Here is an 11,241-nt window from a genome sequence, read left to right as displayed (position 1 = left end):
GCATATTTCTGATCCTCACCTTCAGTCTTAATGATATTGTTAGGATATTTTTACTTATACATCTGTTAGAAGCCCCCAAATACATTTTTTATTACTTTTTTGCATTCCTAATAAACTCTGTTTGGATGGCAGACTGAATTTCACCTTGCTGGGTGCTACATATTGGTTTACCGTTTGTTTTTTTCTCATCTGTTTATTTTTGGCCGTGCTGGGTCTTCACTGCCGCCTGGGCTTTTCTCCAGTGCAGAGAGTGGGGGCGCACTCTAGTTTCGGTGCACAGGCTTTTCGTTGCAGTGGCTTCTGCTCTTGTGGAGCCCAGGCTCGAGGGTACGTGGGCTTTGTGAGTTGCAGCTCCCAGGCTCTATCTAGAGTCCAGGCTCAATAGCTGTGGCACATGGGCTTGGTCCTTGTGTGGCAAGTGGGATCCTCCCAGATCAGGGATCAAACCCATGTCTCCTGCATTGGCAGGCAGATCCCTTACCAGTAAGTCATCAGGGAAGCACCGGTTTCCCTTTCAAGGAGGCATAGGAAGAGAATCTTTTATGTTAGGAGACTTACATCTTAGTAGCTACTGTTCCTAGTGCTCTTATTCCTTTGTGTACATTCACATCTCCATCTGGCATCAGTTTAACTTTATGCAGCAGGCCTCGTTTACCATTTGTCCCAGTATGGGTCTGCTGGTGGCTTTCGTATTTCTCGAAGTGTCTTTACTTTTGCCTTTGTTTTTGACACAAATATTCTTGTACAGAATTCTAGATTGACCACTTTTTTCTTCTTTCAGTACTTTAAAGATGTTATTCCACTGACATCCTGCTTGTAATGTTTCGAAGAGAAATCTGCAGTCATCTTTATCTTTCTCTATACACAATATGTCTTTTATTTGCTGACTGAAGTTAGGAATTTCTGTCTTTCCTTAAAGGAGTTTTTCTTTATCATTGGTTTTATCACTGATCAATTTGATTGTTGAGTTTTGGTGTGATTTTATTCATGTTTCTTGTGCTTGGGGTTCACTGAGTTTCTTGTGGGTTTATACTTTTCATCAAATTTGGAAAACCTTTTTAGCCATTATTTATTCAAATACTTTTTCTGCCCCCACATCTTTAGGGACTTTCTTTACAGGTGTATTAGGCTTCTTAATGTTACCCCACAGCTTGCCAATGCCATTTTCATTTTTAATTCTTTTTTTTCTGTGTGTTTTATTTCAGATAGTTTCTACTGCTGTGTCTTCAAGTTAACTAATCTTTTCTTCTGCACATTACTCTAAATGTCTAATCTGCTATATATCATCCAGTGTAATTTTTTTCATCTCATACATTTCAGGTCTAGACATTTGTCACTTCTTTATATCTTCCATGTCTTTAACTTTTCAAGGTATAAAATGCAGTTCAAAATTGTTAATGTCCTTATCTGCTAATCCTATAATCTGAGTCAGTTCTCCATGATTTGATTGGTTTTTCTCACCATGGGTATTGTTTTCCTGCTTCTTGACATGCCTGATAATCTGCAACTGGATGACAGGCGTTTTATTTGGCTTGATGCTGGCTACTTTTTTACTCCTATTCTTGAGTTTTATGGGCTTCCCTGATAGCTCAGTTGGTAGAGAATCCACCTGCAATGCAGGAGACCCAAGTTCAATTCCTGGGTCAGGAAGATCTGCTGGAGAAGGGATAGGCTACCCACTCCAGTATTCTTGGGCATCCCTTGTGGCTCAGCTGGTAAAGAATCTGCCTGCAATGCGGGGAGACCTGGGTTTGAACCCTGGATTGGGAAGATCCCCTGGAGAAGGGAAAGGCTACCCACTCCAGTATTATGGCCTAGAGAATTCCATGTATAGTACACAGGGTCACAAAGAGTTGGACACAACTGAGCGAATATACGTAGACACATAGACTTAAGTTTTGTTCTAGGAAGCAGTTAAGATCCTTGGGAATAGTTTGGTCTTTTCTGGTCTGACTTTGATTTCTTAGTTCTGGAGCAGCACTCAGTCTGCTGCTGCTGCTAAGTCGCTTCAGTCGTGTCCGACTCTGTGCGACCCCATAGATGGCAGCCCACCAGGCTCCCCCGTCCCTGGGATTCTCCAGGCAAGAACACTGGAGTGGGTTGCCATTTCCTTCTCCAGTGCATGGAAGTGAAAAGTGAAAGTGAAGTCGCTCAGTTGTGGGGGCGCTTATTCCCTGTAGTGAGGCAAGACCTTTCTGTGATTCACTCAGCAGCCCATGAGTCACAAATTGCCACCTTGGTTGGTGGGAACAGACACTATTCCTGGTACTGTTCCTTTAAATCTGTAGGACAGGGTCAGTAAACTTTTCTTTTAAAAGCTCAGATAGTCAACATTTTAGATGTGACTAAATGAATAATAAACAAGTGGGTGTGACTGTGTTGTAATAAACTTTATTTCTAAAATAGGCAGTGGGCCAGGTTTCCACACCCTCAGTAATTTCCTTTATGTATGTGCTGATCAGAACTCTGAATATGCAAGGAGGACCTTGTGAAGGTCTCTGAGACCTGCTTCCTGGAGAATCCTCTCCCCTGTGGAGATCTGTACTGTAAACTCTAGCTGCCCAGGTACCCCTGTTCTCAGCTGAACAGGCCTGAGTCCAGAGCTGAGGCAGTCGTAGGACAGAGCTTACCCTGTCTGCTTTCTGGTACTTGCTTCATACCTGATTGGTTCTTGAGAACTAATGTTTCATGTTTTTGCATGGTCTTTTTTTTTGGCCGTTTCCTATGGAAAATGCCTGTTCTGCTTCCTATTACCCAATCTTGGATGAAAGTGGGGGTCCCTCAGTTGTTAAATTGAAAATTTTGTTCCTTGGTTGCACTGGTCACCGTGCCTGAAGGAACATGCCCCGAACCACAGGAAGCCCTACTGGACAGAAAGCGAGAGGCTTCCTACCTCCTTCCCCTGTGAATTCACAGCCAAGGTGCGTACAGAAGGCTCACCTCTTGCAAAAGAGACAGGAGGGTGGCCATGACAACAGCGGGAACTTGGCTCGGCAGCAGCAGCAAATCTGTGAGGAGAGCCTGGTTGGAGCCCAGTGTTGTCCCAAACTTGCCAGGCCCAGCCCTGCCCACACCTACCCCCACCCAGCTCCTCACCTTCCCCTTCTTCAGGCTGCTGAAGAGCTCCTTGTTCTGCAGGAACTTCTCCATCTCTGCCTTCACCAGCACACGGCGCACGTCCATCACCTCCTCCACCGTCAGAGCCAGGCTTTCCACGGGGTGGCTGAACTCCTAGGGCAGGAGGCCTGAGGCATTGGTCTCAGGCTCTCAGGACGTCTCCACAAGTTCCCCACTTCCCTGAGGACTTGGCATCTTCCCGGCCTCAGTCCAGGCAAGCTCCCCAAAACGCCCATGCCTTGAGGCTGTACTGCTCCTGGGACACTCCTACAGGCAGCTCTCTGACCTGGGCCCAACAACTCAACTGGCAGCCAGCCCCTCAATGACCTCATTGCTCACATAACCCTTCAGCACATCCCACCTTTGTTCATGATGCTACCCAGACCTGAACCATCTGCCTCCAACCTTGCTGCTCACCTGAAAACACCCCAGGACAATCAAAGTCACCCAGAGTCCCCAGGCCCACTGCCTCCCTCCTGGAACCCCCACCAGAGTGCCCTCCTGCCCCCCGCCTCACTCCTCCTGGAACCCCAAACACCACCACGCCCCCTTCTGCCCCCAGCCTCCTGGAACCCCCAACCACCGTACTCCCTCCTCCTTCCCAGTGTTAACCATCCACTGCCACTCTGGGTCTGTTAGTCAGTTGGATGCTCCTGTCCACCTCATCATAACCGCCTGGCCCTTTGGGCTGTCATGGTGAGTATACCCTGTTCTGCCCCAGGAGAACAATCCTGTGTTCTTAGCACAGAATTTGACTTCTCAAAGGGTCACTTCCTCTTCTATGAAGTAGGGTATTTCAGCTCCACTAAGAAGATGCAGTGTCTGGCACCAGAATCAAAATGTTAGCTACGAAGACAAGGTGGCATGGAAGACACCAGAGGATGTGGAAGTGGATGGTGTTTGTGGTCAGATTTTCTCCTATTTACACTTCTTGGTCAGCTGCTACTGTCTGGCACTGGGTCAATCTGGGACCTTGCGTTCTCTCCTCTCACCTGAAGCATCCAGGTCTCCAGGCTTCTGATTAGTGTTTCCTGTAGCCTGGTGGTGCTGTTTATATGTGAACAATTTCCCTCTAACCTTACAGATGTTACACTCACTGTACACATTGCTAAGAGATCTCAAGTTGGGTGCTCAGTAGACTGGGTTGAGGCAAGGTCATCACAGTTCAGGGGTTTGATAGCCAAGCCTCTTGGAAAGCTCTCGAGTCCTGAGCTGGAGAAAGACTCACGAGACTTGCTATTAAACACATGTCCCCTGATTGCTCGACATCCTTCCCTTCAAGAGGTGATCCTGGGACTTCCCTGGTGGCCCAGAGGTTAAGAATCCACCTGCCAATGCAGGGAACAAGGCTTTGATCCTGGGTCCAGGAAGATCCCACATGCCACAGAGCCACTACGCCCATGTGCTGCAGCTAATGAGCTGCCCTCTGCAATTACTAGAGCTTGTGCTCTACAGCACAAGAAGCCACTGCAGTGAGAAGCCCTTACACCATAGCTAGAGAGTGGCCTCTGCTCGCTGCAACTAGAAAAAGCTGGCATGCAGCAACAGAGACCCAGTATAGCCAAAAATAAATAAAATAAAAAATAATAACATCTTTAATAAAGAATCCATCTTTAAAAAAAGGGGACAAGCCACAGGGCAATGAAGCCCTCATATCACAACCACTGGGCCCACTACTGTGCTCTGGAGCCTGCCCCACGACTAGAGATGCCATGTGCCACAAGGAAAGAGCTCCGCATGATGCAAGGAGGATCCCGAGGGCAGCAACCAAGACCCCACATAGCCAAATAAATAAGATGTAGTTCCCTAAGTAGGACTGAGTGACTGACTTGTATGGAATGAATAAGGTGGAATTGACAGCGTCAGTCCCAAGAATGCGTCATAAAGACACTGGCTTCCTTCTGCTTCTCAGATGGCTCACTCAGGGGAGCCACCTCCTGAGGGTGCTTCACCTGGGACGAGCTGGGGCCCCGCCCAGAGCCGGGGGAGGAGTTTCCTAGGAAGGGTCCTCCAGCCCAGGTCAAGCCTCCAGGTGAGACGCAGCCCTGCCACTGCGGCCCCATGGAGGCCACTTCCGGGCTCTGGACCCAGAGAAATGATGAGATGGTAACTGTGTGCTGTTGCAGCTGCTAAGTGAGGGGTGATTTTCTAGGTGGTCAGATACCTAATACAGGGCTCAGAGGGTAAAGCATGCCCTTCAGTTGGGGAGTATTACAGTGACATGACCTTGACTTTTCAAAGCCTTTGAACATCCGTTCTCACTTGAGCCTCTCAGTAAAACCTCAATGAAGCAATAATGACAGCCACCCTCTGGATCCCCCTCCACATGCCAGCAAGGTGCCCTGTGGCCCTGCAGGCACTCCATTCGGCTCAGGTCCAAGTGGGAGCCTCAAGATGTCAGCAATTGTTAGTTCATGATTACAGGTCAGACAGAATTCACAGGAGAGGGAACTGCGGCACAGAGAGGGAAGGGCCTGGAGCCAGAGTTAAGACCCAAGAAAGTGCTATCCAGTGTCAGCATGCTGCCTTCTCATGTGCCCTGACCCTGAGAGATGGGATTAGGCTGTGCCCTTAGCAAGGTCCTTCTCTGGCCTGGCTGCAGTGCCCAGAAGGCCCAGGAGGCGGCAGCAAAGACCAACCTCCCCAGACATCCACTGAGAGGGCCCCCACCACTCCTGAGCCTGAAAGGGGCACTCCCCATCCCCTCTCTCTGTCCCTGACCCTGGCCACCCTGCCCCACAGCGCTTCTGTCACTCACCAGCCACAGGTGACTGGCATCCGGGGCCGCGGAGGCCCCATGCCTGTCCTCGACTGAGCTCACGTCACTGCGTGGTAGGGAGCTGGGGTCAGGCTGGGACTGGACACTGACAGGGAGGGAACCTGGTGGAAGAGACAGGGGCTGTCAGGACAACCCGCAGCAGCTCTGGGCCGCAGGGCTGTGCTAGGCACGAAGAGGCAGTGGGCGGGATGGCAACCCCAGGCCTCAGCACTGTGGGACCAGCTAACCTAGAGTGGCCGGCTGACCGACGGGAAGGGACGGGGCTGTGACAAACCCCAGGGGACTAGTCCAGTCCAGAGTGGTGTGCATGCTCTCTGGGCCCCTTCCCACTGACAGGAAAGAAAAAGATTAGAACAGTCTGTCAATCCATCCATTGGTCCAGCTGTCTTTCTACAGACCAGTATGGCAAAGTTAACATCTCTAGGTAAAAGAATTGTGGGGATTTTTCTGAAGTTTTACACTGGATATGGATTACTATTTTAGCAGAGTTTTAAAAGGTGGAGTGTGGCTGCTTGAAGTGATAAATGTCCCTCCGGCAGTGCAAGCTCCATCTGGAGCAGCAGGACCTGCAGGAAGGCGTCCAGGGAGGGAGGGGCCACGTACCCGGCTCCAGGGGGCTCGGCCTCCAGGACTGCATGCTGCCCGCTCGCGGCCGGGACAACTCCAGGCCTCCGGGGGGCTGAGGGGCCGGCTGCCGACCAGAGGTCACCTCACTCCGGAGCTGCGCCAGGTCGTGCTCAGAGAAAGAACGATCTCGCTTCAGCGTCCCCTCTCCACACGGTGACTCTTCCTCCTGTGGACACATCAGCCCAGCAACACCCTGTCCACCCTCCTGTGGACAGTCCAGTCTAGCATCACTAGACCGCTCTGCCCCAGTGCCTCCTGCCTGTCCCTGGACCAAGGCGTGGGGTGCACAAGCTGACTGCTATGCACTACCCCAGCCAGAGGAGACGCATGCTTCAGAAGCCAGCCCCTGCCCTGAGGTCCCTGGAAAGTCCTGGAGACGACAGGCCTGGGGTCACGTGGGGTCACGTGGAGACAGCCCCCAGCCCAGTCGCCAGGGTCAGAGGGCAATGCAGCCAGGGTGGGGAGTCACGCTGGGACCGGTAGGCTTTGCACCTCCAAGTGCGGCTGCCCAGCCCAGAAGGACGTGGCTCTCCATTTCATCCTTTTATGTGCTGAGGCAACAGAGGCTCAAGGCCACTGTCTCAGTCACCCTTGTGAGTGACCAAGATGGGAGAGGGTGCCTGAGCCCCGCCAGGCTTGTCCCCAGGGCAGACCCAGCCCCACAGCAGGGTGCAGACAGGACCCCAAGCAGAGGGCCCACAGCTGGATGCTGCACCCTGGCTGTGTTCTGTTCTCTAGAACCTCCTTCTCTCCCCTACTTCTCCTCCCTCCCCTCCTCATCCCTCCTCCCCTGCCCCACTTCCTCCTCATGTCAGTCTCTCTTCAGAAACCTGTGGGCTCTGACCTCAGAAGTGTTCATCTCTTCCATCTCAGCCAACGTAGGGGCCTTGAGCAGGACCCGGGGCCTCGGGCGCTGGGCACTGCTCCCGACATCCGTGATGGACAGGTTGATGCAGGAAGTGGACTTGACGTCCCCAGAGCAGGCGTTGAGGATGCAGGGCAGAGAGCCGAACCCTGGGGGAGGCAGGAGGTGAGGCACGATGGACATGACAGTGCGGGGGAAGACGAAGTGCAGGGGAGGGGTGTTTCGTGCTCACCCCGCTCGCCCCGGCCGTCCCAGCGCCTGCTCTCCACAGGGCGTAGCCTGCGTTCCTGCTTGATCTCCTCCAGGATCTTCTCGTGCAGAGTTCTCTGCTTCTGAGGTAAGGGGCGAAGCCTTCTCTCTGAGACCTGCAGGGGGTTTAGCAGCACCAGGTGGGGGGCCAGCTCCCTGGAGGCCCTGCATGCTCTGGCAGGCAGCATCCCAGAACCAAGCTTCCGGATGCCCCGAGGGGCTGGTACCTGCTTCAGTGGAGGCCGGGAGCGGATGAAGTCCAGGATGAGTTCATGGGCATCTTTCTTCACTCTGGGAGGGATGTCCCCGTCAACCTGTGGGAGAGAAGGAGGGCAGCAAGGCTAAGGGGCCGTCTGCTTGGGCCACAGCCATGACAGGGGTTCACCCAGCCTCCCCCTCAGTGGCTGTGTGGCTGTGGCCTTCAAGACCTGACCACCAGCTTTCCCTGCATCTGAGATTCTGTATGTTGAAACGTGGGTCAGTGGCTTTACCTCACAGGGTCTTCGTAAGAGTGAGATAACTCACACGTTTAGATTCTCAGAGCAACGCTGGCACACCACGAGGCCCTGTGAGAGTTAAGTGGGACAATCCCACAGCCTCAGCTCCCGCCCCTGGTCCCCTTCTCCCTGCCAGTGTCACACTATGTCCCTGAAAGGACCATGAGGTATATGACTCGAGGCCACATTGCCCATTCCCACTGGACTCCCTGGTTCAGTGACCAGCGCACCAAGCAGGGGCTCCGGCAGGCAGAGGGGCCTGAACATGTGACCTCTTTAACCCGGCCCGCTATGACCTTGAGTGGCTCACCATGACCTTGCGCAGTTTGTAGTTCCTGGCACGGATGTCCTGCATGAGCATCTCGAAGGGGGTGAGCTGGAACTCTGTGGGCAGGGGGTTGAACTCCTGCTCCTGCACCTTCTTCAGCTTCACCCCATGGCGGAGCTCCCGCATGAGCTGGACCCAGAGTCGGGCCTAGGCCCACGAGAAGAAGGAAATGGCCCTTAGCCCTGGGCGGGGCTCCAGGCCTGTGCCCCCTCTGTGCCCTGGTGGGGGTGGGGGGCATGTGTCTTACCCAGTCTGTACGCCTCAGGCTGTCCAGCTCCACAAGGGGCTTCTCTGCCTGCGGTTCATCCTCCCGGAGCCTCTGCAGCATCTGTTAAGTCCGGGAGAAATGGGAGAACGGGATTAGTGGGGCTGTGCGCCCTGCTGGTCTGCCCCCTGGGGACGCTTCTGCACCACGTGGGCATTTTGGGCAAGGCTTTGGGGCACAGAAAGGTATCTGAGGGAACCAAGCCATCAGCCTTAGAACCACATGGAAACACTCATGTCCTGCTGGCTATTGGTGGCCGCTCCTCCCGCGCAAGGGCCGGGGGAAGCATGACCCTTGCAGCAACCCCTGGCTGCAGCAGAACCCATGGCCTCCTCACATTGACCCACACTCCTCCACGGGGGCCCCATCCTCCATGATGCAGGCGTGAGGCCCTCCCACATCTGGGAAGGGCTCCAGACTGCCGCTCACAGGGCACACCCACCCTCGTGGAACAGCACGACCTCTTCTGTGCATGTCATCCCATCTGGAGCCTACAGTCATCTGCTTCTTTGATTGTTTTCTGAATGGTTGGCTCCATGAGGTCAGAAACATGTTTTCAGCTTTGGGGTTATTTTAAATCTGGCTCCCAGTATTGTATGACACATGCTAGGTCTTAAGCATTGGTTGAGTGAATAAATGAATCAGTAAGTGGATAGTTGGATGGGTGGATGGATGGGCAAGAGGGCGAGTCACTCAGCAGACCCCAAAGTCATAGAGATGTATTTCACGAACTGGGAAAAACGCCACCAGCAAGGTGAGGGCCCAGGAAGGATGTTGGGAATGCTCAGGAAGCTGTTTTCTGCTGAGAATTTGTGAAGAGGCTGCTAAGTTCATTGCCCTGGATCTTAGCAGCAGCGGGGGCTCTGCTCTCACTGGCCCTCCATGCTGGAGGAGCACCTGCCTTTAGCACACAGTCTCTGCCACCCCATCCCCCAGGGCAAACAGAACCGGTCACCCCGGCTTCCCTCCCAAGCCACTTGCCAAACTGCCCTGGGATGCTCTAGAAAACTCAGCCAAGTCTCTGAGAAGCACAAGGTGTGTGGTTCTAAAAATAGAGCTGGGTGTGACCTGCGTCTCTGTGGACAAAGGGCATGAAGGTGGGTCTCCTGTCCTTTCTGGAGCAGCTCTGCTGCCCCTGAGCAGGCTGTTTCTGCTCTCAATGCCAGCCCAGTCACACACTGCCAGTAGCCCACTTCTCACTGCCTCCTCCAGTCCCCTGACTTCTCCTGGGTCAACTGCTTGAAGTCTAGAGCTGTTTACACTTAAAGAAAGACCTTTTATTGCCTGGCCAAGGAACTGACCTCAGCAACAGCCAGGCAACTGAAAATCATTAGGATCCTTAGTGCCACACAGGAGTGCGAGGAGACAAGCAAAAGACCCCAAAGAAGAAAAAACAAGCCCAAGAGGCTCTTTGGGAGAATGGAATGGAAGACCCATCTGTCTCCTTCTCAAACTCAAGGAAAAGAAATGCTTTCCAAGGAGGAGCCGGTTAGTGGTGACCTTGAAGAGACAGCTGGCTGTGGAGTTCCTCCCAAGAGGAAGAAATCTTTCCCCAAAAAGGAACCACACAGTGACCCTGAAGAGTCAGGAAACAGGAGGGTCCTCAAGAAAAAGAGGAACTTGTCTTCCAGGGAGGATCCACTCGGCAGTGGACCTGAAGAGGCTGCTACAGGAAGAGCAGTGGCTCCAAGAAGACAATGCTCTGAAGGGCGTCTCAGGAAAACCAGAATGGACATCTCCCTAGTGGGGCATGAGTTTCAGACATAGTCCCCACCCATCCTCTAGAGTCCAATCAAAACAAACGGAAAAGCAGACAAGCATTAGGGGCAGCCACAATTAAAGCACTGGCAGGATATCTCTGCGATGCTGCGCAGGAGTGGAGGGAAGACAAAGGATGGGGCTGGGGGGCAGTGGGTGGGCAGAGGGACCACACACACACGCTTTGGGCTACGAGTGGGCTGCAGACGAGGCCAAGTGACCAGAGCAGCATCTGAGCTGTCCTGCGCTAGATGCCAGGCCCCTGGTGAGAACAACCCTTAGAGCGCTCAGGCCCAGGCCTGGGGAAGCTGGGCAGGAAGGAGACACTCGCCAATGAAGGGTCAGGGTAACATCAGGGACCAGCACCGGTTAATTCCAAAAGTACCTCCTGGCCTCTCCAAAGTCTCCATTTTCCTCCTCATCTGTGACATGCTGGTGGAAGGCAGGGGTCCCTGTGGGCTGTGACCCCCATTTCAACGAAACACCTCAGTTCTCTCCAAGGGAGAGGCTGTGAGAGTTGAGCAAAGACTGTCACCTCCTGACTTTGAGACCATGAAACGGCAGAGCAGCTGTGGGGAGAATGCCAGCCGGGAGCCGGTCAAGCCCTTCTGCTCCGTACTAGCTGTGACCTGGGGTGAGAACACGACCTCTTAGCGCCTACAGCTGCTCAACTGGGAAATGGGTGAAAACCAAGGTGGGGGTGGGGGGTGGTGGGGGTGAGGGGTGGAGAGGAATGTGGGACTGTCATCCAGGGAC

At 53.2% G+C, this 11,241-nt stretch overlaps 1 protein-coding gene across 3 annotated transcripts in view; it reads right to left on the bottom strand.

Moving 5' to 3' along the window:
* SPIRE2 (spire type actin nucleation factor 2) overlaps positions 1-11,241 on the bottom strand; it is a 34,147-nt gene that overhangs the window by 3,405 nt on the left and 19,501 nt on the right. For all 3 annotated transcript variants that reach the window (XM_052655508.1, XM_052655507.1, XM_052655506.1), the window contains 9 exons: positions 8,710-8,790; positions 8,445-8,609; positions 7,865-7,951; positions 7,621-7,753; positions 7,368-7,537; positions 6,500-6,689; positions 5,876-5,997; positions 3,097-3,231; positions 2,941-3,008 (listed from right to left, as the gene is read on the bottom strand). In XM_052655508.1, coding sequence (XP_052511468.1) covers positions 2,941-3,008; positions 3,097-3,231; positions 5,876-5,997; positions 6,500-6,689; positions 7,368-7,537; positions 7,621-7,753; positions 7,865-7,951; positions 8,445-8,609; positions 8,710-8,790 — 1,151 coding nt within the window. The remainder of the gene's footprint in view (positions 1-2,940; positions 3,009-3,096; positions 3,232-5,875; positions 5,998-6,499; positions 6,690-7,367; positions 7,538-7,620; positions 7,754-7,864; positions 7,952-8,444; positions 8,610-8,709; positions 8,791-11,241) is intronic.

Source organism: Budorcas taxicolor, chromosome 18 (genome assembly GCF_023091745.1).
Source record: "Budorcas taxicolor isolate Tak-1 chromosome 18, Takin1.1, whole genome shotgun sequence".
Taxonomy (NCBI): Eukaryota; Metazoa; Chordata; class Mammalia; order Artiodactyla; family Bovidae; genus Budorcas; species Budorcas taxicolor.
This window is presented reverse-complemented; position numbering and strand designations above follow the sequence as displayed.